General features: G+C 44.3%; 1 protein-coding gene and 1 long non-coding RNA gene across 4 annotated transcripts in view; one reads left to right on the forward strand and one right to left on the reverse strand.

The window, feature by feature from the left end:
- Positions 1 to 895: 895 nt before the first annotated feature.
- ST7L (suppression of tumorigenicity 7 like) overlaps positions 896 to 22,054 on the reverse strand; it is an 85,063-nt gene continuing 63,904 nt past the window's right edge. For all 3 annotated transcript variants that reach the window (XM_030220371.1, XM_030220370.1, XM_030220369.1), the window contains exon 15: positions 896 to 1,291. In XM_030220371.1, the coding sequence (XP_030076231.1) occupies positions 1,202 to 1,291 (90 nt within the window). In that variant the 3' untranslated portion in view covers positions 896 to 1,201. The remainder of the gene's footprint in view (positions 1,292 to 22,054) is intronic.
- LOC115481321 lies at positions 6,618 to 20,412 on the forward strand. Its single transcript, XR_003943951.1, has 3 exons — positions 6,618 to 6,715; positions 11,010 to 11,011; positions 20,402 to 20,412. It is a non-coding gene; the product is annotated as an uncharacterized LOC115481321 (long non-coding RNA).

Here is a 22,054-nt window from a genome sequence, read left to right on the forward strand (position 1 = left end):
GGTGGTAAGGGCTCCCCCCCCCCCCCCTAAAATGGCCACGCGACAAGTGCTTTACTTGCCACCCGGCCATTTCCTGCAGGAAAGTGAGACCTTCCCTTTTACCAGCTGCAGTAAAAAGTGGCCTCGGTACGCATCTAAAACACAGGCTGACGCCAGTGCCGGCCCCCTTTTGCCGCAGCTTGGTAAAAGGGGCCCTCAGTATGCTACCAAATGCATGGCAAGGAGTTGTATAAAGTCGGTCCAGCAATTCTGAAAAAGAGACTCATAACATTAAGCTTAATAGACGTAGATGATGGTACTTCTCGCAGTCCTTTTGTAGCAGAACGCAAAGGGAATGTGGAATTAATTTTCAAAAGGGAAGAAATACATGATGGAGCAAGTGTAAGAATCTTAAAATCAATTCTAAATTGTATAGGTAGCCAATTGTGTAAATCAAGAGACACTGAATACCAAACCAAGTGGTTGCATTTTGTGCAACTTGAATAGCATGTAACAGTTTTTGAGGCAACCAAAGAAAAAGTCCATTGCAATAATCAAATACAGGGAAAATGAAAAATTCTAGGTTAACTGTTGTTTTAACAGTAATACACAGGAAGTTACCAAGAGTGAACCATCAGGACCAGTCATTTCACACTCTTTTAGTGCGTGCCAAGTGTCAAGACACCATGTTAAACTGTCAGCATGACAACACGACTAATAGCAAATGCTAATTTCTACATTAACTGCTTAATGCATTTTAGTAAAAGGCCTCCTTAGTACTGGCTGGAAGCACAAGATCAAAATTCACAGAAACTGTCTGCAACTGAAACCAAACCTACTAAATGGACATGTGGAAATATTGCAAGTACTTTAAAAATGCGTTCGAAAAGAATTCATTGCATGCGTGTCAAAAGAATTAAATTCTTAGAATTCTGAGAATAGCTTAACTTGATTTTATTAATGTCTTATAGTTTAGCTGCTCTTAAAATAAACAGAGTAGCCTTGACTTGTACAGATTCAATGCATCCCTTCTCTGTAACCCACAAAACATTCCTGTGTTTTGTTTTGATGAAATAACTTTGAAGTAAGCTGTTCCTGGAAGCACCATCAGAGTATGAGAATGCAAGAATGGATGAGGTTTTTGCTTTGTCCACAAGTCCTATGCTGAACAGATTGAGGCTGGATAAGGTACACAGGTCCTTGGCCCCTGTTCAAGTCAGAATCAGGTCAGTTGATGCCACAAGCCAGAGGACATAAAACTCTCGATCTTTTCCACTACAAAGCCGAAGGGTGCAAAGAGAGTGCCGAAAAACTGGGAAGAAAAAAAAAAAGGAATCCAAAAGTGCATTTTCAACTGGAGCATGAACAAACACAGTATGACAGCCTACAAATATTAACAGAAACAGCAACTGTGACACACAAAAAAAGTCTTCACTTTTCAGCAAAGTAACAAACTGCAAGAACATTAATAATGTAAAAAAAAAAAAAAAATTAAGATATCCAGGATACCTATATGTCCCTGTTCTACTGGGTGACTTGTGTGCCTATCGCATTTACTTCTTAAAAGACCAAAATATATATTTTTTATAACTATTAGAAGGATTGCCTTTCTCCCTAGTTCCTTATCTGTGTTTGTATTCATTACTTCAACAAACGTTTTTTACACTCAATTACTACAGTGTGCAGCGGAAGCTAAGAAAGCAAATAGAGTGTTAGTATAATTAGGAAAGGAATGGAAAACAAAAATGAGAACATTATAATGCCTTTGTATCGCTCCATGGTGCGATCACACCTCAAATATTGTGTGCAATTCTGGTCACTGCATCTAAAAAAAAAAGATATAGTGGAATTAGAAAAGGTACAGAGAAGGGTGACGAAAATGATAAAAGGGATGGGATGACTTCCCTATGAGGAAAGGCTAAAGCAGCTTGGAGAAAAGACGGCTGAGGGGAGATATGATAGAGGTCTATAAAATAATGAGTGGAGAGGAATGGGTAGACGTGAATTGCTTGTTTACTCTTTCCAAAAATACTAGGACAAGGGGGCATGCGATGAAGCTACAAAGTAGTAAATTTAAAACAAATCGGAGAAAATATTTCTTCGCTCAACATGTGATTAAAATCTAGAATTCTTTGCCAGAGAACGTAGTAAAAGCAGTTAACTCAGCGGGGTTTTAAAAAGGTTTGGCTAGCTTCCTAAAAGAAAAGTCCATAAGCCATTATTAAGATGGACTTGGGGAAAATCCACTGCTTATTTCTAGGATAAGCAGCATAAAATGTAAAGTTTTGGGATCTTGCCAGGTACTTGTAACCTGGATTGGCCACTGTTGGAAACAGGATGCTGGGCTTGATGGACCTTAGATCTGTCCCAGTATGGCATAACACTTAGGTTCTAAAAGGATGGTCAGATGTGTTTACTAGCATGACACCAACTGTTTCTATTTATAGTCAAAAAGGCAATACAAAAAACAAACAGGTGATACAAAAATCATACAATTTAATAAAATCTAGGGATTCTCTATTTTTTTTTGTACCCCGCGCTTTCCCACTCATGGTAGGCTCAATGCGGCTTACATACAGGTACTTATTTGTACCTGGGGCAATGGAGGGTTAAGTGACTTGCCCAGAGTCACAAGGAGCTGCCTATGCCTGAAGTGGGAATCGAACTCAGTTCCTCAGTTCCCCAGGACCAAAGTCCACCACCCTAACCACTAGGCCACTCCTCCACTATTTTCATCTAACTTTTTTTTTTTTAACAGCATAATTTAAGCAAATTTGAGTAATTTGTACCAAAATAAAATGTCAAAGCCACACTTCGCCAGAACTTGCTCTTACTTATTGTATTAACATACATAGTAACATAGTAGATGATGGCAGAAAAAGGCCTGCACAGTCCATCCTGTCTGCCCAACAAGATAAACTCATATGTGCTACTTTTTGTGTATAACCTACTTTGATTTGTACCTGTCCTCTTCAGGGCACAGACCATATAAGTCTGCCCAGCACTATCCCCGCCTCCCAACCACCAGCCCCGCCTCCCACCACTGGCTCTGGCACAGACCATATAAGTCTGCCCAGGACTATCCCCGCCTCCCAACCACCAGCTCTGGTACAGACCGTACAAGTCTGCCCAGCACTATCCCCGCCTCCCACCACCATGCACGGAGCTAGTCCTGCAAAGTAAATGATGTCAGTCACAGAATTTGTTCAAAATGCCCTCCCCAGGCAGACACGTAAGTGCAAAGCCTTGTCTGCTATTGTCTTACTGCAGATTCAATCACATGTTAACAGGATCTTCCCATGTAGCCACAGTCCTTCCAAACTTCTATTGTACCAGTTTCATCAGTCTTTTAGAAGCTTGTTTAAGCCCCTCCAATGTCCAAGTCTTCTTATCTCAGTAAACCCTACTTTCAGTTAGTATAAACGGTTACATCATCCTGATGTCAATTTTGCACAACACAAAAAAATAAGTTTATGCCAAATGTGACAAATTATCAGACTCAAAAATTTGAAGAAAACATATTTTACATGGTATATGACAACAGCATTAAGGTGTGGTAACATGTATTGTTACTGACTTGTTTTGAACACATTTCTGTAGGGGGGGGGAAGAGGGACATTCCCCCCCCCCCCCCCCCACACACACACACTCATTGCTGCTATTCACCTTCACTTGAATATTATGTTGGATAATGCAAAAAAAAATTTGACTTTCCCTCCCCCTTGGAGAAATTCCTCCCTACATTACTGAAAATCTGACTTCAAAATAGGTACACAATAACTTGGTCACAATCACTATTTTGGAGCTACATTAATCAGGGTGCTGATGTGCTGTTCATCAGCTCTGTACTAGTAATCATTTCTCCAGGAAATAATTTGTTGAGGTGATACAGTATATTACCTTGTAGTCAGCCACAGAATCAAGTGAATCATGAAGTCATGATATTTTACTAGTGAAGCTGACAAGGATATCTGCCTTACACTGCTGCGTGGTTCCTCGGTTTGAGCTTACTCAGCTCTTCAATCTACCCAACATTTAAGCATTCAGTGTCAAGACAAACGAGCTTCTATTATATCCCCAAATTCCAGCTAAACTTCACAGGTAGTTAGTTCAACGTTTTCATTACCTCCCCCCCCCCCCCCCCCCCCACCAAAAAAAACAAAAGAAAATAAAGTCATCCTTTACATCTGAGGCTCGATGTTTTACAGCCCTGGTTATGGCAGTGAAAAGCAAGTCCCATTTCACTGACATCCCCAACATGCCAAGGCAACGTTAGTCTGATTAAAACGTTAAGATTGAGCGCTTACAACCCGACATTCACATTAGATACAGAGCACGGAGCAAGTGCGGCTTAAAGCCTGGTAAAATTAACAGTCCCTCATCCTAATTTGCAGTTGTAGCATAAAATGCTTGCCAACGTTACTTCTAAACCGGTCTACAACTGCACACGTTGAAAGTCCTCAAATTGACTTTATGATAAACAAAATCCTGCAGTGTTTATAGAGATACAGAGTTCAGCAGGGGGTAAAAATGATAATTCTCCTTCTTGATTTAATAGGAGTAGTAGTAAAGGGCAGGGATTTGTGGTAGCCAAAATTAAACCAAAACAAGCTTGTTTCCCCAGAAGGACAAAGGAAAATTACTGCCACTTTCAGCTTCTTTTCTACAGTGTTAGAATTCTCGACATTGCCATCTTCGATTTGGCTACAGTTTGCCCACACTCTAATCCTTAAAACAGCCTGTCAAGTCTGGGTTTTGGGAAATATCTTGAATAAGAATTCTCCCCTCCTACATATTTATGGGTGGTCAAGTCCTCAATATGAAGCTCTTTTAAAACTGTAGTCGGTCAGAGTCCCTGGGGTAGGACGTTTGTCATTGGGTACTGGTGACTCATAGTGGCCAGACTGCATGCTTTTAGAAGGAAACCTGGTGACACAGCCTCCCACCCGCACCTACCCCCATCATTGAGGGCTCTTCCCTGCAATAACTGCAGTAAAGAAAGAAAGAGACATAAAACAGGAGACAATATCCCTGACTAACTGAGTTTAAAGCCCAAAGGAGCAGGAGAAATTGCCTGGCCAAAAGTTATTCATGGCTAGGAGAGGCAGGTCTGTAGCTTTTCCGAGCATTTGACGGGTTTGACAGGACTTGCATGGTATTAGTGTGCTAATCTTTCAAAGTGTCCCACTGAGGCTTGGTCTCCTGCTCCCAGCCTATGCTGAGTGACTCTCTGGGAATACCACTAGATTTTGGTCAAAATCCCCTCAGATTCTTCATTTCTCTGTAGGTTGTCAAATTTTCAACTGAACCAGCATGGAAAGCATCCAAAATAAAAAGTCAGACCGGAAGCTCTGAAGCTCACACAGGTCCTTTTCTTTAGATGGGCTCTCGGCCTCTGGGCAGATTTTACTGCATCAAGTAAACAGAACATGGAAGCCAGGGGCTTCTTCTCTACTGACTGGACCTCAGACTTGATGGATGTCCTTTTGTCTAGCTATATAGTCCATTCTAATAAGCAGTTGGGAACAAGACAACAGAGATACTGATGAGCAAGCTATGCAAAGATGCTACCTAAAGGCCTTACACTTTCTGTTAGCACTGGTTGAACAATTTGAAGGTTATTCTGTAAAACCAAAGGCCCTCTGGGCCATGAAAACAGAGGAACAGGAAGCATCAAAAGCAAAATATATCAGAGTTCTTTAAGAAAGCATATATTATTATACTCTCTTAGAAAGAAGCAGTACAGATGAAGATATAAATATCCAGAGGAGTCATTCATCTGAAGAACCCGAGAAACATCACAGAGAGTCATCGTGGTCAGAGTACCTTGACGAACAATCTCGCTCCCCGAGCCCAGTCAGAAGTAGCTATAATATAGTTCCCTGTGCCACGCGAGGAGTCGTCTCAGCTTTGCTATTCTACATTTACACAGGTTCAATGGTTAATTAGTTAGGGGCTTTGAGTAACAGCGTGAATAAAAGCCGGAACTCATTCATAAGTCATATCAATCCTTCCCTGCATCTACTTTCTGGGACTAAAGCAGAGGACTGCATTTTACCTTTCTGCAGTGACTTTGCCTTTCGCAAACCTCAATTAAGTCTCTCACCGAGGTCCTTCTTTGGGTAGCAAATAATCTACCTGCTCCCCCACCTCAACCAGTTGCAATTTCCCAATCTTCCCCAGAGCTGTCCTCATCTAACGTGATTCACCGCCATCTAGACTGAGCAGCAGACCAGTTCCAATAGGCGTTCTGCAATTTTCAGAACCTTTTTCGTCGTGCCGTATCTTTCACTGACAGATACCTTTTCTTTAGTGTTGCCCGTTGGAAGCAGGATACTGGGCTAGATAGACCATCGGTCTGACCCAGTATGGCTGTTCCCAATATGCACACGTGTTTAAACTGTAGACATATCTAGAGAGAATTTACATCCCTATCTGTCCTCCTATGCCACAGTTAGACTGGAAGATGTTACCTTGTGCTCCCACAATGAGCGTATGGTCCTACCTTAAGAACATAAGCATTGTCATACTAGGACTGAAGGTCCATCAAGCCCAGCATCCTGTTTCCAACAGTGGCCAATCCAGGTCTCAAGTACCTGGCAAGATCCCAAAACAGTACGATACATTTTATGCTGCTTATCCCAGAAATAAGCAGTGGATTTTCCCAAGTCCATGTTAATAATGACTTATGGACACTTCGTTTAGGAAGATATCCGAACTTTTTTTTTAACTAGCTGTTTTACCATATTCTCTGGCAATGAATTCCAGAGTTTAATTACACGTTGAGTGAAGAAATATTTTCTGATTCATTTTAAATGTACTACTTTTAGCTTCAAAACGTGCCCCCTAGTCCTAGTATCTTTGGAAAGAGTCAACAAGAGATTCACATCACCCGTTCCACTCCACTCCACTCATTATTTTATAGACCTCTATCATATCTCCCCTCAGCCTCTCTTCTCCAAGCTGAAGAGCCCTAGCCGCTTTAGCCTTTCCCCATAGGGAAGGCGTCCCATCTCCTTTATCATTTTGTAACCTACCAACAGCTAGAATTTATTTCTCCTTCTCCCCAAATATTCACACTTACCAGTTGGGCAAAATGATAGAGACTACCACAAAGAATAAAATTACAATTACACAGTAAGGAGCCAATTTTCAAAAGTGATTCAAGCGGGCAGCAGCCTCTCCTGCCCTCAAAATCGCTTCCTACCACCTAAGTGGGGATATTCAGTGGCACTTAACCGGAAAGTGTCGCTGAAATACCTTGCCTTGTCCCCAACCACAGCTACGTCATCTGGCTGTACCTGAGGTCAAGGCTCTCTCCCTAATACTTATGATTTAAAACTGAAATGACAGGCTGGAGAGGAAGGGGAAGAGTGCAGCACATTGAGGGGCATAATTGAATGAAAACGTCTATCTCCATGGGCGTTTATCTCCGAGAACGGGTCCGTGAAGGGGCGGACCGAACCGTATTTTCGAAAAAAATAGACGTCCATGTTTTCTTCGACAATTTGTGAGCTGGGCGTTTTTGTTTTTCAGTGATAATGGAAAATGAAAGCGCCCAGCTCAAAAACGAATAAATCCAAGGCATTTGTTCGTGGGAGGGGCCAGGAGTCATAGTGCACTGGTCCCCCTCACATGCCAGGACACCAACCGGGCACCCTAGGGGGCACTTTTACAAAAAAAAAAAAAAAAAAGGTAAAAGAGCTCCCAGGTGCATAGCACCCTTCCCTTGTGTGTTGAGTCCCCCAAATCCCCCTCAAAACCCACTGCCCACAAGTCTACACCATTACTATAGCCCTAAGAGGTGAAGGGGGGCACCTGCATGTGGGTACAGTGGGTTTGGGGGGGTTGGACGACTAAGCATTAAGCAGCACAATTGTAACAGGTAGGGGGGGGGGGGATGGGCCTGGGTCCACCTGCCTGAAGTCCACTGCACCCCCTAACAACTGCTCCAGGGACCTGCATACTGCTGCCAGGGAGGTGGGTATGACATTTGAGGGTGAAAATAAAAAGTTGTGAAACATCATTTTTTGTGGTGGGAGGGGGTTAGTGACCACAGGGGGAGTCAGGGGAGGTCATCCCCGATTCCCTCTGGGGGTAATCTGGTCCTTTTGGGGCCTTATTCGTGAAAAAACAGGGTCCAGGAAAAGTGCCCTAAATTCTAGCTACAAACGCATACTTTTTTTCCATTATCGGCGAAAGGCGCCCATCTCTCCTCGGCCGATAACCACGCCCCAATTCCACCTTCGCCACGCCTCTGACACGCCCCCGTCAACTTTGTCCGCTTCCGCGATGGAGTGCAGCTGAAAACGTCCAAAATCGGCTTTCCATTATACCGATTTATTCGTTTTTGTGAGATAAACGTCTATCTCCCGATTTGGGTCGAAATCTAGGCGTTTTTCTCTTTCAATTATAAGGTGGATTGTGATCTTAAAATCACATTAGGTGAGGACAGTTCTCAGGAACATCGAGAAACTGCAACTAGTCAAGGCGAAGGAGCAGGTGGATTATTCAGGAGAGCTTGCTATGTTATTCAAAGACAGGGGAGGGCAAGGTACATACAAAATAATATATACAAATGGCCAATCCCCAAGTTCTGACATATTTTGTTTAGGTTCCAAAATGCTGGAACTAGAAAGAGGCAACGTTCGACGGCTTCTCACCAACAGCCAGGACTCCTTGAACAATAAATTCCAAAGGAAGCAGAGTATCAAAGTGTGGGCAGGAATACCAGATGCATACCAGGCTGGGGATAGAGCTGATAAAAAGCATGCTTTAAATCATACTATCTGACACCTGTTTATTGAGTATAAACAAGAGGTTTTTTTTTACCCTACAAAAGAAAATTAAAGCACAGAAGGGCAGCTGCTGAGCCTATAAGCCTTCAGATTCGAGAAGGACTGTAGCACATGTCATTCAAAGTTTTTAGAAAGCTGCAAATGTTGTGGCCTAAAAACGAGTCCACCTGCAATATGAAGAAAAAAATCTATATAAAAATTTTTTTTTCAAGTTGCCTGCAACCTCCATTACCCCAAATGCAAAGGATTAAAACACAAGTCCACCTACGCAACCAGCTTCTCCTACATTTGCACGCAGCTATGGAACGCGCTTCCGAAGACCATAAAGATAACGCAAGAGGTAACCATCTTTCGAAAACTACTGAAAACTGACTTATTCAAGAAGGCATACAACAAACAACCGTCCTAATTACCAAACAATAAGAAAGAAGATTAAGATTGGTCCGACCCCAATCACGCGACCGAGCAAACTCAATGACCTTAATGAACAAATAATACCACTTCTAATCTAATATCGACTACTAAGCAACCACAAAATGCCGACTAACCTTACCGCCATACACTAATGCTCTCACCCTAATGTCCTCACCTGAGCAACTACACAATGCCGACACCTACACAAGATCACAATGTATTCTTTCACCATGTTTGTACGCACTTGATTGTAAAACCATGTGCATATTTGTAGTCCGGAATGGCAACCGCCATTACGGCAAATGTAAGCCACATTGAGCCTGCAAATAGGTGGGAAAATGTGGGATACAAATGCTACAAATAAATAAATAAAATCAAATAAGTAGCAGTTCTATGACTTCTGGCTCAAACCTGTTGTTTTGCACACATACTTACTGTATACCGGAAAAAGCTGACAAAGTTCAGGATGTGTTTATTCCATGACAGTTCACCAGGCAATTAGTGATCATCATCTTCGGATAAAGCGAAGATAACATACCTGTAGCAGGTATTCTCCGAGGACAGCAGGCTGATTGTTCTCACATGTGGGTCGACGTCCGCGTTGGCCCAGGAATTGGACGGCATTTTGCAGGCAAAATATATAAAAAAAAAAAAAAGTCTTCTGGCGAGCGTGCAGCACGCACCGCGCATGCGTGGACTGATTTCCCGCCCGTCGCTTGAACGCGTTCTCTCAGTTAAATCAAAAAGCATAAGAGAAACAAATAACTCCAAAGGGGAGGTGGGCGGGTTTGTGAGAACAATCAGCCTGCTGTCCTCGGAGAATACCTGCTACAGGTATGTATCTTCGCTTTCTCCGAGGACAAGCAGGCTGCTTGTTCTCACATGTGGGGTACCCCTAGCAACCAGGCTCACTCAAAACAATGAACATTGGTCAATTAGGCCTCGCAACGGTGAGGACATAACATAGATAGACCTGAAACCATAAACAACTGAGAGTGCAGCCTGGAACAGAACAAAAAATGGGTCTAGGGGGGGTGGAGCTGGATCTTAAACCCCGAACAGATTCGTCGCAGCCTTGCAAATTTCTTCAGTGGAGGCGGACTTTAAGTGAGCCACTGACGCAGCCATGGCTCTTACATTATGAGCTGTCACATGGCCCTCTACAGTCAACCCAGCCTGGGCATAAGTGAAAGAAATGCAATCTGCTAGCCAATTGAAGATTGTGCGTTTTCCGATGGTGACTCCCCTCCTGTTGGGAGCGAAAGAAACAAACAACGGCGAACTGTCTGTAGGGCTTCGTCCGCTCCACGTAAAAGGCCAATGCTCTCTTGCAGTCCAAGGTATGCAAACTGCTTTCGCCAGGGCAGGTATGAGGACGGGGAAAGAATGTTGGCAAGACAATTGACTGGATCAGATGGAACTCCGACACCACCTTCGGCAGGAACTTAGGGTGCGTGCGAAGGACTACTCTGTTGTGATGAAACTTGATATAAGGTGCATGCACTACCAAGGCCTGAAGCTCACTGACCCTATGAGATGAAGTAACAGCCACCAAGAAAATGACCTTCCAGGTCAAGTATTTCAGATGGCAGCAATTCAGTAGCTCAAAAGGAGCTTTCATAAACTGGGTGAGAATGACGTCAAATTGGATCGAATCGTCCACCACTGAAGAGAATTCCGAAAGTCGGTGGACAATTGGATTACATCCTCTAGATCCCCCGCAGCTTGATACCACTGGGAAGCTAGGGTCCATTGAGCTGATCTCATATGTAGACATGCCACGGGCGTTACATGAACTGTGAAGGCCATGTGCCCCAGAAGTCTCAACATCTGCCGAGCCGTGACCTGCTGAGACGCTTGAACCATGGACAGCAGGGAAAGAAGGTTGTCCGCCCTTGCCTCGGGAAGATAAGCTCGAGCTGTCTGAGTGTTCAGCAGAGCTCCAATGAATTCCAATTGTTGGACTGGGGTGAGATGAGGCTTGGATTCCAGATTGAGGGTGTACCCTAACCGGACAATTTGAAGAACCCACCGGTCGGAGGTTATAAGAGGCCACCTTTGGTGAAAAAACATTAACCTCCCCCCAACTGGCAAGTTGTCCAGTACGGACACGTTTATTGAGGCTATGCTGAACTGGAGCCAGTCAAAAGCCCGTCCTTTGCTTTTGCTGGGGAGCCGCAGTGGCCTTAGGCGAACGCTGATGACGAGAACGAGTGCGCTGGGACTGAGCCTGAGAAGAAGGAGTGTACCTACGCCTACCATAGGAATAGGGAGCACTCGTCTTCCCTCCAAAAAACCTCCTAGATGAGGAGGTAGTAGCAGAAGACGCCCGGCGGGAGAGAGAATCCATAGCATTATTGTGCTTCTTGAGCTGGTCAACCAGATCCTCTACTTTCTCACCAAAAAGGTTATCCCCCTGGCAAGGAACATCCGCCATCTGCTGCTGGACCGAATGATCCAGGTCAGAGACACGCAGTCTGCGCATCACTATACCTTGGGCAGCGATCCTGGATGCTACATCAAAAGTGTCGAACGTACCTTGGCCAGGAATTTTCGACATGCCTTCTGCTGCCTGACAACTGGCGAAAAGGCTTGGCCTGCTCCAGAGGGAGTGCATCAACCAAGCTGGACAGTTGCCTTACCGAGTTCCACAAGTGGATGCTCGTGAAGAGCTGGTATGTCTGGATTTTGGCAGCGAGCATAGCAGCCTGATACGCCTTCCTCCCAAAAGAGTTCAAGGTTCTAGATTCTCTGCCTGGGGTCGCCGAGGCATAGTCCCTAGTGCTCTTAGCTCTTTTGAGGGCGGAGTCCATCATCATGGAATTGTGAGGTAGCTGAGACCTCATCAATCCAAGCTCACCGTGGATCCGATATTGGGATTCAGTTTTTTTCGGGATCACGGGATTAGACAGCGGGAACGACCAGTTTCGCATAAGGACTTCCTTCAGTACATTATGCAAAGGAGCCGTTGCAGCCTCTAGGCGGAGAAGGATAATCCAGGACCTCGAGCATCTCAGCCCTGGGCTCATCCTCAACCTCCATAGGGAAGGGAATAGCCGCAGCCATTTCCCAGACAAAGGAGGTAAAGGATAGACTCTCCAGTGGAAAAAGTCTCCTTTCTAGTGGAGGGGAAGGTTCAGAGGGAATCCCATAGGACTCGTCAGAAGAAAAAGTACCTGGGATCCTCCTCTTCCTCCCATGAATGCTCATCTTCAGTATCGGACAAGACATCCCTCAGAGCAGTCCGAAACTGAGCCTGCATCGACGCCAACAACGTCCTCAATGGCGGTGCTGAGAAGTTGATGCCTGCCTGGACTCCGGTGAAGCTTCCTCCACCGACGTCGAAGGGGAGTCGACCTGGGTGGCAGGCGGCACCAAGGTTGGGGACCTCACCATAGGCGAAGGGCCAGATGCTGCTGCAGCAGACGGTACGGAAGGCGCAAGCACCCCCGACACCGAAGCAGACTGGTGCAGCAATCCTTCCAGAAGCTCTGGAAGCAGGGCCCTGTTGCACTCGTCGAGAGCCGCCGGACAAGGGTATCGGTACCTCAGATGGTCCGGTTGCACAGAGTACAATGTTTGAAGCCGCTGGGAGTCTTGAATGACATGGAAGGAAAAACGGCTTCGGCAAAATCAAAAGACGCGATTGTGCCCTTGAAAAAAAAAGGCGGACACAAGAGAAAATCCTGGTCAAGCAGGCTAAAAGAACAGCCACTTTGAAAATGAAAGAAAACTTATAAAAAGGGACAAAAAAGTAAGAAGATATGGGAAGGTAAATTTCTTTTTTTTTTTTTTAAATGACAAAAGAAACAAAAACTTTAAATTGCGAAAGACTGTTCCTGGGCCAAAACGAAGAAGCGAACCGAAATAAGCTGTCTCTCCGCCACGTGCAAGAAAAAACTGAGGGAACGCGTTCACTCAACGGGCAGGAAATCAGTCCGTGCATGTTAGGTGTGCGCTGCACGCGCACCAGAAGATTCTGGCAAAACTTTTTTATATTTTGCTTGCAAAATGCCGAACGATTCCTGGGCCGACGCAGACATCGACCCACACGCGAGAACAAGCAGCCTGCTTGCCCTCGGAAAAAGTTAATTTATTTACCTACAAAGGGAGGAGAATGAAGACACACTTTATGGTGAATCGTTATACTAGGTGAACTTTTGGTGGCTTCTGAGCACACCAGAAAGATTCCTGTGCTAATGACATCACTTTTTCCCTGGCTCAGACTATATATAGCTTGGTTATCCAAAATCATACACCAGAAGAAAGGAAGGTAGTAATTTTTAATACGCATCATTCATTTAATTGTTTGTTATGTAAGCCACATTGAACCTGAGTCACTCTCTGGCTAATGTGGGGTAAAAATGTTATAAATAAATAAGGTAGGAAAGTGTGGCTGCATTTCTCCAATGTCTACAGAGAACCCTTGTTACAGGTAAGAAACTGTTTTTTTCTGTCAACATTCAGTCTGCACACGGTGGACTTTTTGATCACTGGGGAGTCAACAACGGGGGATGATGGGAAGCTGGTAGGCATGGTCCTATGATAGTTAAGCAAAGAGGTTTCACAGGCCAGGCTGTGCTAATACTCTGCCAAGGTGAATGATGAATCTAAGCAATAGTGTTTGGTTAAGGCACAGATAGAGGACCAAGCAGCTGCTCTTTACCGATGCAGAATGGAGGCTGGCAACAGCGAGTCTGGAGTTATTAGATGTCAATTCAGTCCAGCAACTAGATACCTACGCTCAAAACAAAAGCAGATGCAGTTGGACTTGTAGTTGGCGAGCATGCATTCAGTTACTTTCAAGCCAGGGTTCCCTTTGAGGAAAGGCTGCAACGGCTTGGGCTCTTCAGCTTGGAGAAAAGAGGGCTGAGGGGAGATATGATAGAGATATATAATACTGAGTGGAGTGGAACAGGCAGATGTGAATCACTTGTTTACTCTTTCCAAAAATACTAGGACTAGAGGACACGCAATGAAGCTATGAAGTAGTAAATTTAAAACAAATTGGTGAAAATATTTCTTCACTCAACGTGTAATTAACCTCTGGAATTCATTGCCAGATAATGTGGTAAAAGCAGTTAGCTTAGCAGAGTTTAAAAAAAGGTTTGGATAGCTTCCTAAAAGAAAAGTCCATAAGCAATTATTTAAATGGGCTTGGGAAAATCCACTGCTTATTTCTGGGATAAGTAGCATAAAATGTATTGTACTGTTTTGGGATCTTGCCAAGTACTTGTGACCTATGGAGCACAATAAGGTACATCTACAGTTCAAGAAGTGTAATGTTTCTTCGGCCTTCCTAGAATGCAGTGACAGTAAGAGAACCAGCAGAAGATGAACTGTTTAAGGTGGAATTCATAAACCAGCTTGGGGAGAAACTTGAGGTGAGTGCATAGTACTACTCTGTTTGGGAACAACTGCATGTAGGGCGGGTAATGGACAAGAGCCTGACCTTCGTTGACCTCTCAGCAGAAGCGATGGCCACAAGAATACTACCTTCCAGGTTAGGTGCTTGAGGGGTGCAAGGCCCAAAGGTTTGAAAGGGGCTTCAAAAAATTATCCGAGGACAATAAGAAAGACCAATGCGGTAGGATCTCGAAATCATGAGATAGGGATTTTTTTGGCTTTAAGCTCAAGGGGAGTTAACATTCAGACAGAGTAGGTATTTCTCTGTTAATTGAGGGCTCATGATCTGAGATTGTACCTGAAGCAACAAGATCACAAGGAGTGTCAGAACAACATCACATAAATCTGGAGATTATGGGTGGAACACATACAGGTCTTCCATCTGCCTGTTCACGATAGGCTGAAACTGCTGCCAGATGACAGTGCTCGGAGGAAGTCTATTATCCAGACTGAGAGAAATGGAAAAAGTAGTCGAGAAATTGAGGGGCCCATATTCAGACTGCGGGAGGGAGCCCAGCTAACTCCTGTGGTCGGTGGTCAGCTCGGATATTCAATGTCGGGCCGTTTCCAGTGACTGACATTGAATATCCAGTTTATTTTTAGCTGGTTTAAAGTTAACTGGCTACGTCAATGTGACCAGCAGAAGAAAGGGGGTGTTGATGCCCCTGTATAAGTTGTTGGTGAGGCCCCACCTAGAGTATTGTGTTCAGTTTTGGAGGCCGAACCTTGAAGGATGTAAAAAGAATAGAAGCGGTGCAAAGAAAAGCTACGAGAATGGTAAGGGATTTGCTTTACAAGATGTATGAGGAGAGACGATGACCTGAACATGTATACTCTGGAAGAAAGGAGAAACAGGGGTGATATGATACAGATGTTCAAATATTTGAAAAGTATTAATCCGCAAACAAACCTTTTCCGGAGATGCGAAGGAGGTAGAACGAGAGGACATGAAATGAGATTGAAGGGGGGCAGACTCAAGAAAAATGTCAGGAAGTATTTTTTCATGGAGAGAGTAGTGGATGCTTGGAATGCCCTCCCGCGGGAGGTGGTGGAAATGACAACGGTAACAGAATTCAAGCACGCGTGGGATAAACATAAAGGAATCCTGTTCAGAAGGAATGGCTCCTAAGGAGCTTAGCCAAGATTGGGTGGCAGAGCCGGTGGCGGGAGGCGGGGATAGTGCTGGGCAGACTTACATGGTCTGTGCCCTGAAAAGGACAGGTACAAATCAAGGTAAGGTATACAGAAAAAGTAGCACATATGAGTTTATCTTGTTGGGCAGACTGGATGGACCATGCAGGTCTTTTTCTGCCACCATCTACTATGTTACTATGAATATTCGGGGATAGCCAGCTATATTGCGCAATATGGTCAATTATCTCCTAGGTGCTAACCAGGAATATTCAGCTGTGATAACCAGCTATTCCCCACTGAATATTGAGGGATAGCCAGTTAAGTGCCATTTTAACTGACCAGGTGCCGTTCCTGGCCAGTTAAATGGTTTGGAATATCGGGGGGGGGGGGGGGGGGTGACTGTCTAGAACACATAAAGGGTTTCTGGTTGTTAACCTTGCACAAATACGTAAGGCAGGTATAATTAAGCTGAAATGACTTCCTGGTAGTAGAGTTCCTTGATGTTAGGAGTATCTCCTGAACTTCTGACAACACAAGAGTACATGTGGTATCTTCTTCCCACGTGTACTCCAATGGAATGTGCTCCATCATGATGGTGTGTATAAAGACTGAGGATCCCCTTGGACTCTCAGGAAATCAGAAGTGGTTAGTATCAGAGAAGAGGAGATTCCCAGAGTCTACAGTACTTGTCCACTTGGGGAGATGTAGGCCCTGGAGCAGCTAGGTTGCTACCTCTGCCAATAGCATTGAGAATGAAAGATAGGTCCGAGAACTGGCATGTCCTGCTTCCATACTTGGGCATTTTTTTTGGGGGGGGGGGGGGAAGAGGGAGGGAACAGTAGAGAAAACAACTATCTTCCCTACTCAAAATGGCCAATTATCTCTAGGATGTATAGGGCAAAGGTGTCCTTGAGCAGAGCTATAATTTCTTTTTGTAATGCTGGCAGCCCTCAGTGACATGCCACAAGTCTGTCAAGCCTTTTACAGCTGCAGAGATGTCAGTAGCTACTGGTGGTTGGGAGGAGGGGATAGTGCTGGGCAGACTTATACGGTCTGTGCCAGAGCCGGTGGTGGGATGCGGGACTGGTGATTGGGAGGCGGGGATAGTGCTGGGCAGACTTATACGGTCTGTGCCAGAGCCGGTGGTGGGAGGCGTGGCTGGTGTTGGGCAGACTTATACGGTCTGTGCCTTGAAGAGGACAAGTACAAATCAAGGTAGGGTATATACAAAAAGTAGCACATATGAATTTATCTTGTTGGGCAGACTGGATGGACCGTGCAGGTCTTTTTCTGCCGTCTTCTACTATGTACTATGGTCTGGTCTGCCTCTCAGGCTGCAGCAGAAGACAGAGAACTTGGATGGATCCCTTTTTATTTCAGCAGGCACTGAGCATGAATTGGATAATGGTGATGCACCTCAGTGTAGGGAGGGGGTGAGGTGGGGTGACAGGAGCCTGCCTGCTATGCTTTCCTTGTGGCTTGCAGTCATTGTGCCCATTTAGCTCCTGTTGTTGTGCTGTTTGCTTATCTGTTTTATTTAAAGTTCTGCTGTTTTGTCCTGCTCCGCCAGGGAGTGGAAGTCTGTTCGGGAAGGAGGAGTTGCAACCATGAAGGTATTCCACCGAGTTTGCTGTATTTATTCTATTAAACAGTTTTGTTTCTTTAATTGTTTGGGGACAAGAAAGTGAAGCAAAAATGTTTGGACAAGCAGAAAAACTAGTCTGAGCCGGGGGGGGGGGGGGGGGGAAGAATGCTGCTGCTTCCACCACCAGCAACATAAAAATTCCCACACACGTTTTGGAGCTGTCAGGTTCCCTGAGCATAAGGGGAATGACTGTTGGATCAAGGTTCTCTCCGCATATCATCACCATAAAGCATGCAAACACTTCCCTGCATGTCAATGGAGAATGATCTGTCAGTTAAACAGGAACACATCCTGAGCATCATATTTCATTTTCCTTTTGCAGTAACTGTGCAAAAGTGATTTTTGGTCAGAAAAACAAGGCAAGGCGCTTACTGTAGTCCAACTGTAGTCACCCACAAACATTTTTAACCTAGGTTTATTTTTCTCTGGAATTTGTTTTTTAATCAGATCCAGGCAGCCCTTCCACTCCCTGATTTGCAACAGAGGTGGCACACAGCTCAAGCTCCCCCTCTTCCCTGCCAATACAATCCAAAAGTGGGCTTGTAAGACAAGTCCTAAAATGATGGAGAAAATAACGTTTAAAGAAAAACATTTTCTCCTTGAGTTAAATTTCAGTGCAAGTTGCCAGACAGCAATTAAAGGTTCACCACCCGCCTTTTCTTCTTGAGGATCAAGTCAACAAGCTTAATTTACATGTTCCCAACGCACTGCAGGAGGAGAGCTCCTCAGACCTGGGACAGTTCAATCACTGGTGAATCCTGCACCCGTTTGAACTCTATGCCACTTTCATGCTCTCTGTTCTTGTTATGCTCCAAGGATAGAGAGCTTCCAACAGGTGAGAGAATTCCACCTTTTTTCATAAGCCACCGTGGTGATGTTCTCCTGTTTTACAAAGCTAACAAAAGTGATAATTCAGAGATATTGGACAGCTTTTTGAGGAATGGAAGGAGTTTGACTAGAAGCAGCACTACAGGTCCAATGCAGAAAGCTACCATGAGCCTAGCCGCATGGTTATTGTGGGGTTTACAAGCACATTAGTGGCTGCACAATGCAGGAAGGGGTTGAGCATGGCTGCATTAAAACGTACGGTAAAGAGCACATTGATGAATTCCATGCAATGCAGAGAACAACAGTGGCACAACGCAAGAAATTTTTTGCTAAGTCCTGGGCAAAGTTGAAGGGTTAGTGGACAAGATTTATACCAGTTTTTTGAAATTTAACTGCCAGTTTTGTCTTCATTTGCAACTAGAAAGACGTGCCTGCAAGTTTCAAAAATGAAATGAAGTAGCAGATCACGCACACATGTCCAGAAATAAAAAAAAGTGTGAGTACACATCAACTTCTATTCGTCTGCACCTAAATATCAGCCTCGCAAAACTTTTACAAGCAAGACATTTTTGTGAGGCTAATAGTCACCAGCGCTAACGTGTTGCCTGCACTTTCCTTTTTGTCTGGAGATGCACACAAGAAGCTTGTGGTATGCGCAGCTTCTGTTTGTTTTAAATTCGCACATCATTAGGTTCCTGATTGGTGTGGAATTAAGCCTTTCTGCATTTGACCTCTTCGCAAGAAAGGCCACTTTTACTGTACACACTGGCCTCTAAAAACATTATTTGGAAGGTTCTATGTATTATAAATCCCAGGGGCTAAACGGGGGGAATGATATTTTCTCCCTACCCCATTTGGCTTTCTTCCTCCAGCCCAGTCGCCCCAAACCTCCCCCTACAGCCAAGCTCCCTGCCTCTCACCCGCTTTAATGTACAAACTTGATCTGTGTTCTGCCAGTAACCCACATGCCATTTTCCTGGAGCCAAGAGAACCCAGCAGACACGAAATAGAGTTTACGCTTGCAGAAGTTCAGGTGTGCGGTCTAAAAGAGAGTCTTGCTTTTGGAAGCCTGTGCTTTTTCCGGTGACTTGGCAGGGCAAAGGTCAGCACGCAGGTCTGTGCTGAGATAGCTGTAACAGACTAGCATCAATATAGATAACCAGCATGTGCCTTTCCAGCTAGAGTTCTATACATGGAGTCAGCGGACAAATCCATGTCACCTAGAACACACTGAGCAATTACACTCATGGACTCATAGTACTGCCTCATTCCAAAATTAGAACTAGAAACTTCATGTAACCTATCCTAGGAATATTCCTAGAAATATTCTGCAGCCTGGTACAATCATTGGTGCTAAGCCACCTAGATTACTTGCAATGCAATCTATGCTGGATGCAAAGAACAAATCATTAAGAAACTAGAAACTGCCCAAACCACAGCAGCCAGACTCATATTCGGAAAAACGAAATACGAAAGCGCCAAACCCTTAAGAGAAAAACTACACTGGCTCCCACTTAAAGAACGTATTGTGTTCAAAATCTGCACTCTGGTTCATAAAATCATTCACGGTAAGGCCCCGGTCTACATGTCAGACCTCATGGACCTACCACCCAGGAACACAAAAAGGTCAGCACGCACATTCCTGAATCTCCACTACCCCAGCTGCAAAGGACTAAAATACAAATTAACATATGCATCCAGCTTCTCCTACATAAGCACGCAACTATGGAATGCACTACCAAAAGCCACAAAAACAATACACGGCCTAACAAACATCCGAAAATCACTAAAAAACAACCTGCTCAATAAGGCATCCTAAATACCAGAACAGGAAAAAGCCAAACTCTCTACACTCGACTGCTTCATTCACTTTGTCACTAACGAACTTTAATGCGATACCACTTTATTTTTTATTCCGAAAATGAATTCTGTATACATGATTGCTTAATCTACTCTGTCACTTCTGAACTTTAATGCAATACCACTTTGTATTCCTCATTCCGGAAATGGCGATCGCCATCACGGATTAATGTAAGCCACACTGAGCCTGCAAATAGGTGGGAAAATGTGGGATACAAATGCAACAAATAAATAAATCAATAGGAATCATCTGGGAAACTTGCAGGGACACACTTGCAGTCAACATGTTCTGAAGACCAGAGGCAAGGTCAGCCTAAACCGCTACGCTGTTTGTAAGGCCAAGAGCTTCAGACTCAACCTGCAAAGCAGTTACTCCTAAATGCATTTTCTTTCCCTTTAAATTGAAACAACCAAGTAAAGTCTCCAGCACTAGATTCTTCCCTATTAACATAACATTTAATCCACTTTATCTCTTTCTGGAAATCATACAATTCTGTTAACACAGTCCTCACAGAATCAATCAAGCAGATAGTTAAGAGTCCCGGTTACTCTGCAGTCAGCCAATTATGAGCTGCACAGAAATTTATCACTGGCATGTCCAACTGCATTTTTCCACATAAAGATTAGCAGAGGACAGGGGGCCCACTTTCAGGCCTGCCACGGCCAGATTCACTGGCAATTCTAGAGGTCTCTTTATATTCATCTATTTTTTTTATACTGTTACCTGATTTCCTATGTTTGTGCTTTCATGTTTTTTTCTTCTCTGGCTGACACAGAGGTTGGAAATTGAAAAGCTCGGGGGCGGGGTGTAATTTCCCCTGAAACCTATTCTCTCCAGGTAACATGGCAATTTGTGCATGAAGAGGGCCGATGCAGACGCTCTGATTCTCAGATATATCCAAGTGTATTTATGTGGCCAGGTATTCTCCTCCGCAAAACAAGTCTACTACTACTTTATTTCTATAGCGCTACTAGACGTACGCAGCGCTGCACACTTGAACATGAAGAGACAGTCCCTGCTCGACAGAGCTTACAATCTAATTAGGACAGACAGGACAAATAAGGGATAAGGACAAAGGGTAGCAAGATTCCGGAATCCCAAAGAGTAGCAAGATTCCGGAATCCCAAAGACTACTACTACTACTTATCATTTCTATAGTGCTACTAGCCATACGCAGCGCTGTACACTTGAACATGAAGAGGCAGTCCCTGCTCCACAGAGCTTACAATCTAATTAGGACTACAGTCTACAGTGATTGCAAGGCATAAACAGAGAAAACTGCCAAGATCAGTAACCAATTTTGTAAAACTACCAAGTATACAGTGGGGGAAATAAGTATTTGATCCCTTGCTGATTTTGTAAGTGTGCCCACTGACAAAGACATGAGCAGCCCATAATTGAAGGGTAGGTTATTGGTAACAGTGAGAGATAGCACATCACAAATTAAATCCGGAAAATCACATTGTGGAAAGTATATGAATTTATTTGCATTCTGCAGAGGGAAATAAGTATTTGATCCCCACCAACCAGTAAGAGATCTGGCCCCTACAGACCAGGTAGATGCTCCAAATCAACTCGTTACCTGCATGACAGACAGCTGTCGGCAATGGTCACCTGTATGAAAGACACCTGTCCACAGACTCAGTGAATCAGTCAGACTCTAACCTCTACAAAATGGCCAAGAGCAAGGAGCTGTCTAAGGATGTCAGGGACAAGATCATACACCTGCACAAGGCTGGAATGGGCTACAAAACCATCAGTAAGACGCTGGGCGAGAAGGAGACAACTGTTGGTGCCATAGTAAGAAAATGGAAGAAGTACAAAATGACTGTCAATCGACAAAGATCTGGGGCTCCACGCAAAATCTCACCTCGTGGGGTATCCTTGATCATGAGGAAGGTTAGAAATCAGCCTACAACTACAAGGGGGAACTTGTCAATGATCTCAAGGCAGCTGGGACCACTGTCACCACGAAAACCATTGGTAACA

The sequence above is a fragment of the Microcaecilia unicolor genome, chromosome 12 (assembly GCF_901765095.1).
Source record: "Microcaecilia unicolor chromosome 12, aMicUni1.1, whole genome shotgun sequence".
NCBI classification, from domain to species: Eukaryota; Metazoa; Chordata; class Amphibia; order Gymnophiona; family Siphonopidae; genus Microcaecilia; species Microcaecilia unicolor.